This window comes from Saccostrea echinata, unplaced genomic scaffold, assembly GCF_033153115.1.
Source record: "Saccostrea echinata isolate AGI-Se365-2 ecotype Australia unplaced genomic scaffold, CSIRO_AGI_Sech_v1 ptg000007l, whole genome shotgun sequence".
Classification (NCBI taxonomy): domain Eukaryota; kingdom Metazoa; phylum Mollusca; class Bivalvia; order Ostreida; family Ostreidae; genus Saccostrea; species Saccostrea echinata.
Window position 1 is genome coordinate 1,832,479 of NW_026889756.1, and position 20,331 is coordinate 1,852,809.

The 20,331-nt window shown below is 35.1% G+C and overlaps 1 protein-coding gene across 1 annotated transcript; it reads left to right on the forward strand.

Moving 5' to 3' along the window:
* The first annotated feature begins 365 nt into the window (after positions 1-365).
* LOC133180713 (DNA-directed RNA polymerase III subunit RPC2-like) lies at positions 366-19,827 on the forward strand. The gene is made up of 29 exons (XM_061315184.1): positions 366-476; positions 1,298-1,387; positions 1,675-1,739; positions 1,900-1,975; positions 2,396-2,496; positions 2,623-2,838; positions 3,350-3,431; positions 3,786-3,935; positions 5,367-5,483; positions 5,729-5,914; positions 6,260-6,373; positions 7,454-7,564; positions 7,712-7,801; positions 8,010-8,172; positions 12,544-12,697; positions 13,204-13,278; positions 13,402-13,500; positions 13,880-14,007; positions 14,211-14,296; positions 15,448-15,571; positions 15,862-16,020; positions 16,626-16,755; positions 17,531-17,674; positions 17,903-17,951; positions 18,202-18,219; positions 18,356-18,461; positions 18,772-18,868; positions 18,962-19,159; positions 19,524-19,827. Exons 1-29 carry the CDS (start codon positions 408-410, stop codon positions 19,744-19,746), a joined length of 3,420 nt encoding a protein of 1,139 aa, XP_061171168.1. The 5' UTR covers positions 366-407; the 3' UTR covers positions 19,747-19,827.
* The last annotated feature ends 504 nt before the right edge of the window (positions 19,828-20,331 follow it).

Here is a 20,331-nt window from a genome sequence, read left to right on the forward strand (position 1 = left end):
AAAAGTCTCAAAATGATTGTAAACAGTCTGACTCACGAAAAACGTTTATGTGTCTTTTTCAAACTCAAAGTTTTTATTTACCGTCATTTATTTACGTCCAACACATGTGGCGGAAGTTAACAATTCTCTGTTTACCAAACCCGAGAGGAAAAATAGATTTCAGACTAGCAATTGTTTTTCTTATCTTTCAAAATTATTTTTGATCAAAAGTGATAAATCAAACGGTTTTTAAGTATATGCACTTATCAAAAAATTTCCTCTTTCAATAATGAAAGAATAATTAAGACGTCGGGATCGGGATTCAAATGAAACATGCTTGGAGAGAAAAGAGCTAACTGAAACTGACGAAACAGTAATGTAACTCGTAAGTTTTTTAACTGCTGTACGGACAACACAGGAAAGCAAGCATGGAGGACATCGAAGAAATTATGCGAATGGACAAAGAAAAGTTGGCGGCACCAATTAAGACGATAAAGGTACTTTAATAGTTTGTTACAAGCTTATTTTGAAACTGGAGCTTCCAGTGTGTAAAAATAAATAAAAGTTATTTAGAAAAATAATAATTTACCATTGTTTTAGTCATTAGTATGTGAATTTAAAAGGATTAACATTACTGGCAGTGTAAGTGTAAGGTCCTGTGCTTTGAAACTTATATACATCACATGTATATGCCAATCATTTCACTAACACACAGCTAGAATTTTCATCATCTCTCAGATTGATAAAATCTTCAACCATTGTTCATCTCTTTTATCATCAACCGTTGTTTTGTGTGTGTGTGTGTTTTTGTTTTGTTTTGTTTTTTTGGCTACGTATCATTTGTAATAGTTTGGGCCATGGATATCAGAGTGGCTAGTTCAGTTGGTAGAACACCTGACAAGTGACGGGATCTGCCCTGGCTTTGATTCTTGGTCCAGCCATATTTTTCTCCTTTCCTGTTAGAATAGAGTCAGTAAAAAAAAAAACTAAAAGAAGTTTTTCTCTTAATAATTTTTTTCTATCACTTCTTTAAAGGATTTGCTTTTTTTCTCTCACCATTTAACTGAACACTTATTTTGCCTGTATTTTCATCACTGCTTGAAGTTATCAACACTGATTTATGCTCATTAATACTTTGTTGTCTTTATGGAGCTGTCTTATACTCTGGTGATTGTTAAGGCCCTTGGGCCTCTTGCTAGAGTTTTAAAAAACTGAACGAAAAAAATGGAGAATTGTTACAGAATATGCATGTTGACCTCAATGGTGTGACTATTGAGTACAATATCAATGGTATCATGAATAAATTTGATATCTGTAGGAAAAATGGAAGTTGCTGCCTGCATTTCTGAAGGTGAAAGGGCTGGTCAAACAACACATAGATTCCTTTAACTACTTCATCAATGTGGAAGTAAGTATCATGCAAAGGGAAACAAATCTTTTATTATCTAATTCACTTTCAAAAATGACCAGTTTTTTTTCCGTGAAAATTAAAGTTTGAATTTAAATTTCTGAAGTGAAAATCACATATCTGCATTGTGTTATTTGTGTATCATTATGTGATGGCTTAATACTGTCATTAAATGTTCAGAGAGAACTTCTTCTACTGATGAAAGAGTACGTTTTTTTTTTCAGCACCAGGGAATTTCATAGTATTGAATGTAAAATATTTTTATTCTATATCATATTCATTTGTAGATAAAGAACATAATGAAAGCCAATGACAAAATATTAAGTGATGCAGATCCCAACTTTTACATGAAGTAAGTATTCTGTGATTAATTTTAATATATTAAACCTACCTTGATAAAAAATGAAAAGAAGTTACTTATATTGTAAGTCAATTTGTCAATCCTTTTGTAGAGTGCCAGTAAACAATCTCTGTTTTCTATGTACGCCTTATCCTTTTTTTTGTCAATGTAGATATTTGAATATTTATGTTGGAATGCCGGATGTGGAGGAAGGATTTAACATCACAAAACCTATATCACCTCACGAAGTAAGTTTGTCTCACATCTCACTTAACCTGTCTGGTCTCACAAAGGAGGCCTGTCTCACATCTCACTTAACCTGTGTGATCTCACAAAGTAAGACTGTCTCACATCTCACTTAACCTGTGTGATCTCACAAAGTAGGTCTGTCTCACATCTCACTTAACCTGTGTGATCTCACAAAGTAGGTCTGTCTCACATCTCATTTAACCTGTGTGATCTCACAAAGTAGGTCTGTCTCACATCTCACTAAAGAAATTAAATCTAACAAAGGAAATCATATCCCACAAAGATTTGTCTAGCATCTCAACAACCCATTTAATTGCTAAAAACATAGGTACATCAACATACTTGCTAGAAGTCTATGAAAACAAAAGATTTACCATTTTAATTTTTCTTTTAACAAACTTTTGTGTTATTAATTGCAGTGTCGTTTGCGGGACATGACATACTCTGCCCCTATCACAGTGGATATCGAGTACACTCGAGGAAACCAGAGGATTGTTAGGAACAACCTTCCCATAGGGAGGTAATGATGCCCACACTGACAGATAAAAGGGAACTTTATTCTTGCTTTTTCTTCTGTAATGCTCAGGATTCTTAACAATGGTCATGTTTAATATGTATTAATTTTGTGATCTGTTTGTTTCTTTAGAATGCCTATAATGTTGAGGAGCTCTAACTGTGTGCTGAATGGTAAAAGTCCGGCTGAGATGGCCAAACTGAACGAGTGTCCAATGGACCCCGGGGGTTACTTCATCACCAGAGGGACAGAGAAAGTCATCTTAATCCAGGAGCAGCTGTCTAAAAATAGAATGATGGTAGACACAGAGATAGGGAGAAATCGCTCAATAGAATGCTCCGTTACAAGGTCAGTGCTAAAAATAGATACAGAGTGAAAAAGGAAATTCAGTTTTTGGTACTTTCCAGTAGAATCTGAACTGAATATATTAATTAACCTTGATCAATCCAGATTCTGTGCAATTCCAGCAAACTATTTTAGCCCACAAATATATATATATTTTTTTATTATTATAAATTAAACATTCTCCTCTCAAGATTTCTAATCTGGCAAATTTTACAGAACCCCTGATGTTCAGTTTAGACCAATTTAACTATAGTAGCAAATGAATGAATTTAAAATCATTAAGTTCTAAATCTTGCAGGTTAAACATTTGTATAAAATTCATTGTTTTTATTAAGTTTATTTACGATATCATGGATTATGGTACATGTAAATGACACTAGAGAATACTAAGAGACCACAAAACATACAAATGAACCCCAAAACATATTTTAAAAGAATAACTAATTTGATATGCTTAATACTGCTATCATGATGTACATGTATTTTAAGGAGATTTCTTTTTTCTGTGTTACAGCTCTACTCATGAAAGGAAAAGTAAAACATATGTATCCACAAAGCATGAGAAATACTACCTACGACACAACACATTCACAGAGGTACTGTTACATGGGTGATACAAAATTTACATTCTTTGATTTTGATCTGGTCAAATTTTCTTCGTTTAAAAATACAATTTGCTTTTGTGTGTTGATTCTCCTGCTTGCAAAACTGCCTCCATGCCTACATCTTTGATCAAATAGGAAGTCATTTTGTCTTGAAATCCTTAGCTATGATAAAGGTATATTCTGTTAAAAATCACTTTTAAATGTAAAGGTTAGGTAGGTTTCTTTTGAAATTGCCAAATACTCCTCAGTATTTTATCTAATAGGTAATGTGCATTACTATGTAGTGTGACATTTTAGGACATTCCTGTATTTTAATGTGCATGACAATGTAGTGTGATGTTTTAGGACATACCTGTAGCTATAGCCTTCAAGGCCATGGGGATTGAGTGTGACCAGGAAATCGTACAGATGATCGGGAGTGAGGAGGAGATTCTGACGTCCGTCGCACCGTGTCTGGAGGAATGTCACCGTGCCCAGGTGTTCACTCAGCTACAGGTACTATAGATATTGTCACCCCTCTAACCCAATCTGCCATCTTTTTATATAAACAGAAATGTGTGTCCCTATTTGTAATAAAGATGTGATTTTAAATCAACTGCAGGTAGCAATTGCAACTTTTCTTAATGCTTTTCTTCTGCCAGCACACATATGTACTCAGCATTAGGTAGCCTTAACACCCTTGTGCCGCCTCAAGTGTTTTTCAAACCCAATTTTTCACAAGAATCACAAGTTTTGGCTTCATTTTGTGATTTGTGGCATTTTTTATTATGCCCCGCCATGAATATGGCCGGGGCATATAGTGTTTGTCATGTCCTTCTTCTGTCTGTCTTTCCATCACACTTTGCGTTTAGCTCTGTTCAAAGCTCAGTTTCAAAGAAACTATCCAAGATAATTTTATCAAACTTCATATGTTGATACATACTGATGTGAGCTATTCAACTGCATCAACATTTTTTTACCTTTCATTTGACCTTGACCTCACTTTTCTTAAACTAGTGTTTAGCTCAGTTTTAAAGATACCATTCAAGATAGTGTAATCAAACTTCATATGTTGATACATACTGATGTAAGCTATTCAACTGCATCAACATTTTTTGACCTTGACCTCACTTTTCTTAAATTAGTGTCAAACTTCATATGCTGATACATACTGATGTAAGCTATTCAACTGCATCAATATTTTTTGACCTTGACCTTTCCTTTGACCTTGACCTCACTTTTTTCAATTTGTGTTTAACTCAGTTTTAAAGAAAACATTCATAATATTTTTATCAAACTCTATATGCTAATACATACTGCTGTAACCTTTTCAACTGCATCAACATTTTTTGACCATGACCTTTCCTTTGACCTGAACTTCATTTATTTTAAATTAGTGTTTAGCTCATTTTAAATAAACCATTCAAAATATTTTTATCAAACTTAAATATGCTGATACGTATTTGTGAGAAGTATTCAACTGCATCAAAAACATTTGACCTTGAACTTTCCTGTGACCTTGACCTCACTTTTCTTAGATTTGCATTTTGCTTAATTTGAAAGAAACCATTTAAGATATATTTATGTACGTTTATACACTTATACATTATTTGGCAAGAATTTATCATCTATATCCAACTTTTTAGATTTCAATTTCAATTTCAAAGAAACTATTCAAGATAATCTCATCAAATTTCATACACTAATACAAATTTTCAGGTTGCATTACTAATATACCCTCGGCAGGGCATTCATGTCCTATGGACATATTTCTAGTTGATTGCTCATATGATCATATTATAAGCCACCTTTAATTTTATAGAGGCTTGTATAGTAGAAGTTTTCCTGTTTAATATTATTTTGCCAGATATTTTACCCATGGATAATTCAAACTTTCATTGACTTCAAATAAAAGGTTAATTTCATTTATATGCCTTTGGATTTCAGGCTTTAAAATATATAGGACAGAGGGTGAGGCAGAGAAGAGTTTGGGGTGGATCCAAGAAAACAAAGATAGATGAGGCCCGAGAGGCTCTGCATGACATAGTGCTAGCTCATGTACCGGTAGGTGGAAAAATCTAGAGAGACACATGCAATCATGATTGTACAATCCAATTGATTTGACAGAATTATTTTCATTTTAAAAAAATGGAAGGAGTTGAATATGCATGCTTTTTAATAATTTAAAATTTGCAACATACTAATGACTCTGCCTTAAAAGGCAAATCAAGATCCAAAGATTCAGACATATAAAGGTAAACAAACACGTGGGTGTATGTGAATGAGTAATTTTTATCACTGCTGTACAGGTTGTGGAGTGGAACTTTAAGTTAAAGGCAGCATACCTTGCTCTGATGGTCAGACGGGTCATCCTAGCAAAGGACCAGCAGGTCAAAGGTGATGACCGCGATTACTATGGCAACAAGAGACTGGAGTTAGCAGGACAGCTTCTCTCTTTGTTGTTTGAGGATTTGTTCAAAAAGTTCAACTCTGAGGTATTACATTTATAGGTTTTGTTTGCTTCATATTTTTTAGAATATTTATTTAAAGCATGTTACTGTACATGTATACATTTAGTGACTCTAATTTCACTAATTTGGGGGACATTTTAGATGATTAGATTTTCTCCTTTTCTGAATTATAGATGAAATTTCAGGCATTGTGTTTATGTCACACATCAGTGCTGATGAAATTAGAATAGCTGAGGATAATGATATCATTTGCTTACAGCTTAATGTACAATTGTAAACAAAAACTTTGTATAATTTCACACACTAAGTTTGTAAACAATTAGTTCTGACAGATGAATTACTTCATACCCATTCTCTCTGCCTAATTAGTTGAAGAGGATAGCAGACATGACCATTCCTAAACCAAGGGCTGCTCAATTTGACATAATCAAACACATGAGACAGGACCAGATCACAAATGGACTGGTCAACGCCATTTCTACGGTAAGTGGTAGAGGTCAATGCAATTATACAGTAAATGTTACTGGTGAGATCTTTTTCTAAATTTCAATAAAATGAAAATCTCAAATTTTCAATTCTATTTAATATATGATACATGTACTTATAAGTGGCAAAACTAGCAATAATTCATGTGTACATTGGTCAGGATAGTCCTGTAACTACATGTATATTATCTATATGTGAATAACAGTATTGTCATGACTTATCTATATGTGAATAACAGTATTGTCATGACTTATCTATATGTGAATAACAGTATTGTCATGACTTATCTATATGTGAATAACAGTATTGTCATGACTTATCTATATGTGAATAACAATATTGTCATGACTTATCTATATGTGAATAACAGTATTGTCATGACTTATCTATATGTGAATAACAGTATTGTCATGACTTATCTATATGTGAATAACAGTATTGTCATGACTTATCTATATGTGAATAACAGTATTGTCATGACTTATCTATATGTGAATAACAATATTGTCATGACTTATCTATATGTGAATAACAGTATTGTCATGACTTATCTATATGTAAATAACAGTATTGTCATGACTTATCTATATGTGAATAACAGTATTGTCATGACTTATCTATATGTGAATAACAGTATTGTCATGACTTATCTATATGTGAATAACAGTATTGTCATGACTTATCTATATGTGAATAACAGTATTGTCATGACTTATCTATATGTGAATAACAGTATTGTCATGACTTATCTATATGTGAATAACAGTATTGTCATGACTTATCTATATGTGAATAACAGTATTGTCATGACTTATCTATATGTGAATAACAATATTGTCATGACTTATCTATATGTGAATAACAATATTGTCATGACTTATCTATATGTGAATAACAGTATTGTCATGACTTATCTATATGTGAATAACAGTATTGTCATGACTTATCTATATGTGAATAACAGTATTGTCATGACTTCTTAGGAAGAACAAAATTTTAAAAAATCAACTTTATTTCACAAAGTAAAATTTACATTGTCATGGGGATATCGAACTAATATTTTAATTTTGTTTCCAGGGTAACTGGTCAATTAAGAGATTTAAGATGGAGAGAGCTGGGGTTACTCAGGTCCTGTCTCGTCTCTCTTTTATCTCCTGCCTCGGGATGATGACCCGCATATCTAGTCAGGTCAGTACAAAACAATCACAGTTCAGATTTATCCAATATTAAATAAGTATTGTTTTCCATAATTAAGATATTTAAGTTCCTGATGGGTAAAATATAAGCAGTTCTATGACTTTTATGTATATCTTTTATAACCTGTTTCTGTTGCAGTTTGAGAAGACGAGGAAAGTCAGTGGTCCTCGGTCCCTCCAGCCCTCACAGTGGGGAATGCTGTGTCCCTCCGACACACCAGAAGGGGAGGTAATTCAAGCATACTTTATCTATTTAGAAAGCAATGTTTAGATAAGTGCTGAAACTGTTTTAGCACTTATTATTGGGAAAAAAAGGAAGGGTTTCTCACAGTTTATCACTCTAAGCTGACTGTACAATCAGTTTACCTGTTAACAATTTTTGACCAATCACTGACCCTCTTTTACTGTTGACCAATCACTGATGACCTTTTTTCTAGGCCTGTGGACTTGTGAAGAACCTTGCTCTGATGACCCATATCACTACAGACCTGGATGAGGGGCCGATTATTCGTCTGGCCTTTAACCTGGGGGTGGAGGACATCCAGCTACTGAGTGGGGAGGAGATGACCAGCTCCAGGGTCTATCTGGTCTTCCTGAATGGTGAGGTTTTATATACAGGTGTTCAGCCATCTACATGTTTAACTGCTTACAGTAAGCAGTTGACAGCAAACTACAACATAAGAATTTTCAATCTCCGTGTACATATATACTGTAAACCAACTTTTTAGCTCACCTGAGCTGAAAGCTCAAGTGAGCTTTTCTGATCACATTTTGTCCGGCGTCCGTCTGTCTGTCCGTCTGTCTGTCCGTCTGTCTGTAAACTTTTCACATTTTCGACTTCTTCTGAAGAACCACTGGGCCAATTTCAACCAAACTTGCCACAAAGTATTCTTGGGTAAAGGGGATTCAAGTTTGTTCAAATGAAGGGCCATGCCCTCTTCCAAGGGGAGATAATTAGGAATTAGTGAAAAAATAATGGCATCATTTAAAAATCTTCTTCTCAAGAACCATAGGGACAGGAAAGATAAAACTCATGTGGAAGCATCCTTAGGTAGTGTAGATTCAAGTTTGTTCAAATCATGAGCCCCGGGGGTAGGGCGGGGCCACAATGGAGGATCAAAGTTTTACATAGAAATATATAGGAAAAATCTTTTAAAACCTTCTTCTCAAGAACAGGAAAGCCATGATGAGTCATATTTATATGGAAGCATCCTCAAGTAGTGTAGATTCAAGTTTGTTCAAACCATGACCCCGGGGGGTAGGGCGGGGCCACAATGGAGGATCAAAGTTTTACATAGAAATATATAGGAAAAATCTTTAAAAATCTTCTTCTCAAGAACAGCAAAGCCATGATGAGTCATATTTATATGGAAGCATCCTCAGGTAGTGCAGATTCAAGTTTGTTCAAACCATGACCCCCGGGGGTAGGGCGGGGCCACAATGGAGGATCAAAGTTTTACATAGAAATATATAGGAAAAATCTTTAAAAATCTTCTTCTCAAGAACAGCAAAGCCATGATGAGTCATATTTATATGGAAGCATCCTCAGGTAGTGTAGATTCAAGTTTGTTCAAACCATGACCCCCAGGGGTAGGGCGGGGCCACAAGTGAGGATCAAAGTTTTACATAGAAATATATAGGAAAAATCTTTAAAAATCTTCTTCTCAAGAACAGCAAAGCCATGATGAGTCATATTTATATGGAAGCATCCTCAGGTAGTGCAGATTCAAGTTTGTTCAAACCATGACCCCCAGGGGTAGGGCGGGGCCACAAGTGAGGATCAAAGTTTTACATAGAAATATATAGGAAAAATCTTTAAAAATCTTCTTCTCAAGAACAGCAAAGCCATGATGAGTCATATTTATATGGAAGCATCCTCAGGTAGTGTAGATTCAAGTTTGTTCAAACCATGACCCCCGGGGGTAGGGCGGGGCCACAATGGAGGATCAAAGTTTTACATAGAAATATATAGGAAAAATCTTTAAAAATCTTCTTCTCAAGAACAGCAAAGCCATGATGAGTCATATTTATATGGAAGCATCCTCAGGTAGTGCAGATTCAAGTTTGTTCAAACCATGACCCCCGGGGGTAGGGCGGGGCCACAATGGAGGATCAAAGTTTTACATAGAAATATATAGGAAAAATCTTTAAAAATCTTCTTCTCAAGAACAGCAAAGCCATGATGAGTCATATTTATATGGAAGCATCCTCAGGTAGTGTAGATTCAAGTTTGTTCAAACCATGACCCCCAGGGGTAGGGCGGGGCCACAAGTGAGGATCAAAGTTTTACATAGAAATATATAGGAAAAATCTTTAAAAATCTTCTTCTCAAGAACAGCAAAGCCATGATGAGTCATATTTATATGGAAGCATCCTCAGGTAGTGCAGATTCAAGTTTGTTCAAACCATGACCCCCAGGGGTAGGGCGGGGCCACAAGTGAGGATCAAAGTTTTACATAGAAATATATAGGAAAAATCTTTAAAAATCTTCTTCTCAAGAACAGCAAAGCCATGATGAGTCATATTTATATGGAAGCATCCTCAGGTAGTGCAGATTCAAGTTTGTTCAAACCAAGATCCCCGGGGGTAGGGCGGGGCCACAAGTGAGGATCAAAGTTTTACATAGAAATATATAGGAAAAATCTTTAAAAATCTTCTTCTCAAGAACAGCAAAGCCATGATGAGTCATATTTATATGGAAGCATCCTCAGGTAGTGTAGATTCAAGTTTGTTCAAACCATGACCCCCGGGGGTAGGGCGGGGCCACAATGGAGGATCAAAGTTTTACATAGAAATATATAGGAAAAATCTTTAAAAATCTTCTTCTCAAGAACAGCAAAGCCATGATGAGTCATATTTACATGGAAGCATCCTCAGGTAGTGCAGATTCAAGTTTGTTCAAACCATGACCCCCGGGGGTAGGGCGGGGCCACAATGGAGGATCAAAGTTTTACATAGAAATATATAGGAAAAATCTTTAAAAATCTTCTTCTCAAGAACAGCAAAGCCATGATGAGTCATATTTATATGGAAGCATCCTCAGGTAGTGCAGATTCAAGTTTGTTCAAACCATGACCCCCGGGGGTAGGGCGGGGCCACAATAGAGGATCAAAGTTTTACATAGAAATACATGTATATAGGAAAAATCTTTAAAAATCTTCTTCTCAAGAACAGCAAAGCCATGATGAGTCATATTTATATGGAAGCATCCTCAGGTAGTGCAGATTCAAGTTTGTTCAAACCATAACCCCCAGGGGTAGGGCGGGGCCACAAGTGAGGATCAAAGTTTTACATAGAAATATATAGGAAAAATCTTTAAAAATCTTCTTCTCAAGAACAGCAAAGCCATGATGAGTCATATTTATATGGAAGCATCCTCAGGTAGTGCAGATTCAAGTTTGTTCAAACCAAGATCCCCGGGGGTAGGGCGGGGCCACAAGTGAGGATCAAAGTTTTACATAGAAATATATAGGAAAAATCTTTAAAAATCTTCTTCTCAAGAACAGCAAAGCCATGATGAGTCATATTTATATGGAAGCATCCTCAGGTAGTGCAGATTCAAGTTTGTTCAAACCATGACCCCCAGGGGTAGGGCGGGGCCACAAGTGAGGATCAAAGTTTTACATAGAAATATATAGGAAAAATCTTTAAAAATCTTCTTCTCAAGAACAGCAAAGCCATGATGAGTCATATTTATAAGGAAGCATCCTCAGGTAGTGTAGATTCAAGTTTGTTCAAATCATGATCCCAGGGGGTATGGCGGGGCCACAATGGAGGATCAAAGTTTTACATAGAAATATATAGGAAAAATCTTTAAAAATCTTCTTTTCAAGAACAGCAAAGCCATGATGAGTCATATTTATATGGAAGCATCCTCAGGTAGTGTAGATTCAAGTTTGTTCAAACCATGATCCCGGGGGGTAGGGCAGGGCCACAAGTGAGGATCAAAGTTTTACATAGAAATATATAGGAAAAATCTTTAAAAATCTTCTTCTCAAGAGCAGCAAAGCCATGATGAGTCATATTTATATGGAAGCATCCTCAGGTAGTGTAGATTCAAGTTTGTTCAAACCATGATCCCCGGGGGTAGGGCGGGGCCACAATGGAGGATCCAAATTTTACTTAGAAATATATAGGAAAAATCTTTAAAAATCTTCTTTTCAAGAACAGTAAAGTCATGAAGAGTCATATTTATATGGAAGCATCCTCAGGAAGTGTAGATTCAATTTTGTTCAAATCATGGCTCCCGGGGGTAGGGCGGGGCCACAATAGAGGATCAAAGTTTTACATAGAAATATATAGGAAAAATCTTCTTCTCAAGAACAGCAAAGCCATGATGAGTCAAATTTATATGGAAGCATCCTCAGGTAGTGTAGATTCAATTTTGTTCAAATGATGACCCCCGGGGGTAGGGTGGGGCCCAATGGGGGATCGAAAGTTTTACATAAGAACATATAGAAAAAAAATTTCTTCTCAAGAACAGAAAAGCTATGTTAGTCTTATTGATATGGAAGCATCCTCGGGTAATGTAGATTCAAGTTTGTTCAAATGATGACCCCTGAGATAGGGAGGAGCTACAATGGGGGATCAAATTTTTACAAAGGAATAAATGGGAAAATTCTTTTAAAATCTTCTCAAGTACAACAAATTAATTTGTTATATTGACATGAAAGCATCATCAGGTAGTTTAAAATTCAAGCCCCCCCCCCTCCCCCCCTGTTCATTACTGAACTGATTTGTGCCTTAGTCTAGCCAGTGTGCTCAGGTGAGCGATGTGGCCCATGGGCCTCTTGTTTAATTCTTACAGTATTTGGTAAAGAGATCTCTTTTAAAAATATTTCAATGTACATATATATTATTTGTGTTCCATTATCATTCTTGTACAGACCTGAATGTGATAATGATTGCCATGTGGATTCCTACTCTCAAATTTTACAGTCTGGTATTGAGAATTTTATTTTTGTTTAACAGGTAACATATTAGGAGTGATACGGGACTACCATAAACTGGTTCGCACCTTTCGCTTGATGCGACGGTCAGGATACATCAGTGAGTTTGTGTCAGTGTGTACTAACCATACTCATCGCTGTGTTTACATTTCAACTGATGGAGGCCGATTATGCAGGTTGGTAATTGTAGCAAACTGGAAGGATATCGCATCACTTAGTACATGTAAAATAATTAGTTACTCTTTAAAATTTCAGATATTTCTTTGTACATGTATATTGTGGAATCATTTTAATTCCTGGGAGTAATGTTTGTGGACAAGCAAAATTTTATAGGTTTGAGGGGACATAATTTTGTGGGTAACTCTTATATGGAGAAGATTCAAATTATAAATACATGTATGTTGTCAGAATAGTTCATGGGAATGTTAATTCATGAGTAAGGTGATTCGAAATCCAGGAACATTGGTCACCCATAAACAAAAATTATCCCACAGTAAGTCAAAGATGTTTTAAAGATACACATGTACATTGTTTCATGAATTGGACTCTCAAGTTTGAAATCTTGAGCACTTAGATGCATTATATTTCAAAGTTTTCTTTCAATCCTGCAATTTCAAGATTAAGGAAGTTTGCTTAAGTTTTTTTTTATTTGTTTTAATTTTTTTTTTTTAATTTGTTGCAGACCTTATATAATTGTTCAAAAAGGACAACCCCTGGTAAAACAAAGACACATTGAGGAACTCACTCAGGGATTCAGGTAAAGATTTAGTAGTTTACATGGCATCCAGTTTAATTTGTGAATTTTTATCAAGCCATCATCCTTGTTATAGAAACAGATGGCCCAGAGTTTCTACAGCTTCGCACATTTCTTGATTTGTAGGAGTTTTGATGATTTCTTAAAGGAAGGCCTGGTTGAGTACCTAGATGTCAATGAGGAAAATGATTGTATGGTGTCATTGTATGAGTCTGGCATCACCTGGTATGACCTAATTAGCTCTGAGTTAGCAAATTTTTTCTGCCTGTATTTTCTATCAGTAGCAAATCATAATCCAAGATGTACCTCGCATAAAGAAAATTTTCTTAGAATTTCACCTAATCTTGTATGAAAAGGAAACATATAATGATTTCCATGTCAGTTGACTTGAGAAAAAAATTGTGTGAAGATGTAACATAGATTTGACTTTCACGTTAATTTACATAAAATTTTTCTTGTGCCATTATGTCCTTACTTAAATTGAACATCAATTTCTACAATTGCGTGTATGTGAAGAGCAAGCATTTGAATAGTAAAACTTTCATAAGTTTAAACTTCCTTTGGTGTACAAAAAAGATTTACAGTTCATCTCTTTATTTTAAAGGGAGACAACTCATTTGGAGATTGAACCTTTCACCATTCTGGGAGTGTGTGCAGGATTAATTCCCTACCCCCACCACAACCAGTCCCCCCGGAATACTTACCAGTGTGCTATGGGCAAGCAAGCCATGGGTAAGTTCACTGACTGTATGTAAGCAAGAGAGAGAGACTCAAACTTGAGATGGAAGAAAATGTAAAATTTAATATGAATGTTAAACATTTGCTATTGGTACATGTATTTACAGGACCAATTTAAAGTAATGAAAAATTTAAAGAGAAAAACCATATATTATGTATTAAAGGACTTTAAGTGAATTGATGTAAATGTTTTACAGGTACAATTGGCTATAACCAGAGAAACAGAATAGACACCTTGATGTATCTTCTGTGTTATCCTCAAGCTCCACTCGTCAAATCTAAGGTAGGGTCTAAACTCCATTTTGGATATATGAAATTCTGACATAAATATCATTATGTTGCATAGCTGAGTGGACTAATAGTCTCAGCTACGTAAAAATTGTTAAAAGTTATGTAGATACAGTATATTATGCTAGAAAAATGGTCTTTAAAATTCATTTCAAGAATAACAAGAAATACTCTTCACTAGTTATACCATATACATGTAACGGGTATTTTCTGTGGTTGTCCAAATTTTGTGGAGTTTTGCGGACAGGACAAATCCGCAAAAATTACAATTGCAAAATATTTCTTCAATATTAATTGAAAATTTATACATGCAAATGTGATAAGGCCATAGAAAATTAATTAATAGTTTCTCAGGCCAAAAATTTTAAATTTTTTTTTCTTTTTTTTTTTTTCTTTTTTTTTAGCAGATGTTATACCTTTTTCTCATGTTGGTCATTCAACAAATTGATGATAACAACTGATTCTTAATTTTTTTGTTCTTTGACATTAATTAAAATATGTATTCAACTTTAAATAATGTTATTCTAAACAAAGAAAATTCATAAAATACGGTATTAACAAGAAAGGTATTGTTTATCTAATAAAAACGTTAACTTTATGAAAAGGGGAATAACTCAATTTTCTTCTTCAACTTGGAAAAATAGAAAATTGAGTTTTTTCCCTTTTCAATATGTCAATAAAATTGATCAATGCGGCAGTGTTTGACCTGATGCTGAGGTGCCTGAGAAAATATTGATTAATTTTTTTCGGCCTAAATGGTGTGTATGTCAGACAACCTGATTAATGTTATTTCAGAACTTCTTACTCTATATTTAAAAAAATTTATGCTTATGGATGTATGATATAAAGAATTTGCCAAATCCATAGAATTTGGTGATCATATTCCATTAATAAATTTTTGTGGTATAATGCAACTGGAGAAATTGAAAACCCAGAAATTAATTTGCTACCTTTTAGGGGTTAAATCGCAAAAATTTCCAACAGCAGAAAATACTTGTTATACGGTAAATGCATCACCTTATTCGTAGCTATATGAAATTTGTTAGAATCTTTGTATTTTATGGTAGGAAAATAGTCTTTCAAATTCTACTCAACAATAAGAAGAAATACCCTTCAATAAGTATGTAAGCATTGTTTTATTTGTAGACTATTGAGCTGATCCACTTTGACAAGTTACCGGCTGGACAGAATGCTACAGTGGCAGTGATGAGTTTCAGTGGGTATGACATTGAGGATGCGCTGGTTCTCAACAAGGCTTCATTAGACAGAGGTCAGTGCTTTCTCTGGTGATTGTGTTTCCCCCCCCAAAAATCCAATATATGTGGACTAGAAAATTGAGAAAAGATAAATAGGAAATACATTTCATCAAGTGACAGAAGAATTTTAAGTGCTTAATTCAGAACCAAGGTGTTAATCAAGATCAATAGTTAGCCTATTTGGTACATGTGTAGACTGAGTTATCAGTTCACGAAGTCGTTTGTTTTAATTACATTAATAATGTATAATATAAATGAATTTTCTCAAAACAGATCAGTAAAGTTCTTTTTCCTATTTCTGCAGGTTTTGGTCGATGCTTAGTGTACAGAAAACAGGCCTGTACCCTAAAGAGATACACAAACCAGAGTTTTGATAAGGTGATGGGTCCCATGGTAGATGCCACGAGTCACAAACCAATCTGGAAACACGAAGCTCTGGATTCAGATGGGATCTGCTCGCCAGGTTCAGGGTCTTTCTTCATAGTCAATTATTCAGTTTGAAGGGATAAATAACAAGAAAGCTGGAAAAATAGTTTACTTTGAAAATTCATTTACAGAATAATCCTTTTTGACCTATTTTCTATAAAATGTTGACTAAAAATATTGTGTGGTGCTTAATATCTTCAGAGGATGCATATACCATACCTAATATGATTGTTAGGGCAAACTTCTGAGGAAATTAACCTACACACTGTGCAATCAGCATGATAGCTAAGGGAGATTGTACATAGTTCAACTCCCAAATTGAGACACAAATAATATGAGCAGTAATTCAAGTATGACTGATCTAATTTTGCTTGAATGGTGTATATATACTTTTAGATATGCATAAGGACTTCAAACTGATGCATAGGTTACTTACATATAATTATGCAGCATTTATCTTGTTAAAATGTCATCAAAGCCATATGTTTAATGAAGAAATAACGAAATGTTTTTATCGATGACATACTCAGTTATGAGACTTTACCGTCACCATTTACTTGTCAAGTTCTGTTTCCATCCATTACTCAGTATATTTCACAAAATAAGAATCATTTAATAATTAACTTTTTAATAATTGACTAGGAGAGAGAATGGAAAACAGGCAGGTGCTTGTTAATAAGTGGATGCCCACGGTGACAATGAACCCAATACAACAATCTCCTACAACACAGGGTCAACCCCAGGGGCCAGAGTATAGGGAGGTCCCCATCACGTAAGTATTAATTCATCATCAACCCCAGGGGCCAGAGTATAGGGAGGTACCCATCACGTAAGTATTAATACATCAACAACCTCAGGGGCCAGAGTATAGGGTATCCCCATCACATAAGTATTAAAACATCCACAACCCCAGGGGCTAGAGTATAGGGAGGTCCCCATCACGTAAGTAATAAAACATCCTCAACCCCAAGGGCCAGAGTGTAGGGAGGTTCCTTTAACTTATTAAGTGTTAATACATCTACATCCCCAGGGGCCAGAGTATAGGGAGATCCCCATCACGGAAGTATTAAAACATCGTCAACCCCAGGGGCCAGAGTATAGGGAGGTCCCCATCACGGAAGTATTAAAACATCGTCAACCCCAGGGGCCAGAGTATAGGGAGATTCCTATCATGTGAGCATTAAAATACCAATAGTACTCAACCCAAGGGCCAAATTATAGGGAGGTACCCATCACATTAGTTTTAAAATATCCCAGGAACTAGAGTATAGGGAGGTTCCCATGTTTAATAAATCGTCAACCCCAGGAAGTTCCTATTATATATTAAGTATTGATGCATGTACACCTTCAGTACACAATCCTGGGGATCAAAGTATAGAGAGGTTCTAATAATATTGATAGTTTCTTTCTCTTGTGAGACAGTATTTTTTTCAGTCATGCTTTGCACTCGTGAAAACAGAGAAGCATCCTGCATTGCTTGTGAATAAATTTCATATCCAGTAAATACATCGAATATCCTCAAAACATTGATCAATGTTTTTTTTCAGTTACAAAGGTGCAGAGGCCTGCTACATAGAGAAAGTTCTGATTACATCCAATCCAGAGGAAGCATTCCTGATTAAGATCTTACAGCGACAGACACGTAGACCGGAAATCGGGGACAAATTCAGCAGCAGGCACGGACAGAAAGGGTAAATCACCAGATTAAGTAGTTACTTTAGGTCAACTTTATAAAAGTTCCCTGGATTGTAAACATTCATTGTTGGGGGCCTTGACCTTTGATATGAATGAGAGGTAACAACCTTTGGTAAATCACTTTTTGATATGTGTTAATAAAGTCAGATTTCTGGCTTATGTAGATCTGTACATGTACATTGTACTCAGTAATTGATAATTTCTGATATTCTGAATATTTCAAGGGTTTGTGGATTAATTGTACCACAGGAAGATATGCCATTTACTGATCTGGTATGTATGAAAAATAATCCGAAATAATTTTCCTCTAAAGCTTTTAATAATGCTCAAGACTAGATTTGTTAAAAAAATGAATATAATAATGAACTTGTATGGAACAATTTCTCAATATCTTCATGTTTAATATTTCCTTAGTTTATTTACTTTAAGTCATACAGTTTATTAACATTCAACTCAAATATAATATATTCAAGATAATGCACTAAAAGTATGTTACATTCATTAAACACTCTCTTAATTTCAGGGAATTTGCCCAGACATTGTAAGTATTGGCGTAACATTGAAATTTTTCCCCACTATACATGCTTATTGTTTGCTTTATGTATCCCCACTATACATGCTTATTGTTTTTGCTTTATGTATAAGATGTTTCATGATCTTCGTTGTTTGACCTTCAGATAATGAACCCCCATGGGTACCCCTCCAGAATGACTGTGGGTAAACTTATGGAACTGATGGGGAGTAAGGCAGGTGTCCTAGATGGGAAGTTCCACTATGGAACAGGTAACTCTCTGATGTAACATAACTGCCAATCTTTTGTACACAGTTAACCTGCATGCTGGATTCAATGTAAATTATGTAATTGCAAAATTAAGATTTCATTTTCAGATAAAAAAAAATTAAGATAACATTGCATTCACAACATCTTATTTAACTATCCAAACTAAATTTTAAATCCAAAAAGTTGTATGGAGGAAGAACTAAACAAAACAAATGTTTTTACTATTTTGAACTAAATGTTCTGGAGGCCAAGGCAGAAATCAACAATCTGTATTTTCATTTTTGTGTAATTAAGTCTTGTATCTAATTTCAGCTTTTGGTGGAGACAAAGTGTGTGATTTGTCAGAAGATTTGGTCAGACATGGATTCAATTATCTTGGCAAAGATTTTGTCACCTCAGGAATAACAGGGTAACTGTAATGAAAGAAATATTAAGTCCAAATCTTTACCCAGGGAATAACTTTGAAGATATCAAAGGAAGTAAAAATTGTTTGTTTTTATAGGGAACCACTTGAGGCGTACATTTTCTTTGGTCCCATATACTATCAGAAACTGAAGCACATGGTCCTAGATAAAATGCATGCCAGAGCCAAGGGACCGAGAGCTGTGCTGACTCGACAACCAACAGAGGGCCGATCTCGAGATGGTGGTCTGAGACTGGGTGAGATGGAGCGAGATTGTCTCATTGGCTATGGAGCAAGGTTTGTGTGTTATAAAAATGATATTTTCTTATTACTCATGGGCTTTTTTAGTGTAGTAAAGGTTTCATTGATTGTATTATAGGAATAAATTTTAAAAATTATTCATGGATGTAGTGTGGTGTTTTAAATAAGGGAAGGGATTTGCTTCAATGTGGTAGGGCAATTAATGTAAGTATGCTACTGATTGACCAAGAATGTCCAGTTTACATGTATCATCAGACTTTGTCAGACTGAGTGTATTATTTTAGTGGTAACTTAAATGTATTTTGAGTCATTTACAAGAGGATTTTCTAGTGTAGTAATTTGTATATTCATGATTTTTATTTTCATACAATGTACCATAATATTCTTTTATACATTACAGCATGCTGCTGTTGGAGAGATTAATGATATCCAGTGATGCATTTGAGGTGGATGTTTGCGGTGAATGTGGCCTTCTGGGATACTCGGGATGGTGCGAGTTCTGTAAATCTTCACGTCACGTGTCCACTCTCAAAATGCCATACGCATGTAAACTGCTATTCCAGGAATTACAATCAATGAACATTGCTCCGAGACTCTCCCTCAAACCTTACAATGAAGTATAAACTTTAGGACAGACAACTCTTTAATTTGTTTCTTGTATTGTTTTTAAAAGTTGACCCAAAATAAAAATGTGATACATAAAACAGTGTTAAAATGTTTGTTTAGGTTCTTGAATTTCTTGCCATTAACATTGATCTGTTATTATTACTATCTAAGGGAACTCCGTTTATGCCTTTGTTGTAGATTAAAACCACCAATCCTGTGCCATTGGGTATACTTGATTTAGCTTAATTAAATACGTGAACACCGGACAGTGTAAAAGGTTTTATCATATACTTAGTAGTAAGTACACCGATTTCGCACTGTGTGATATGAGTGACATCATTATGTTTCATATCAATGACTGGTTCAAAAACATTTATCACTGTCAAAATGGCAAGTGAAAGTCCATATCAAACCAAAAGTAACAAACGTGTATAGAGAGTAATACATATCTTTCCATATCACATCCTGTATAAGCCCACGACACCAGTATAAGCTAGAGGGCCGAGGGGCTGATATTGGCCAAGAGCTGATATACATGTACGATGTGATATGGAAAAGGGTATGTATTACAGTGAAACTTGTCTGATCTGAATGTTGTGTTA

Excerpts from the sequence above, each read along its gene's own strand:
- LOC133180713 (XM_061315184.1), top strand. The coding sequence starts at position 408 with ATGGAGGACATCGAAGAAATTATGCGAATGGACAAAGAAAAGTTGGCG. Across the intron at positions 12,698-13,203 it reads GATGGAGGCCGATTATGCAG|ACCTTATATAATTGTTCAAA; the intron begins GTTGGTAATTGT and ends AATTTGTTGCAG. Across the intron at positions 16,021-16,625 it reads AGATGGGATCTGCTCGCCAG|GAGAGAGAATGGAAAACAGG; the intron begins GTTCAGGGTCTT and ends ATAATTGACTAG.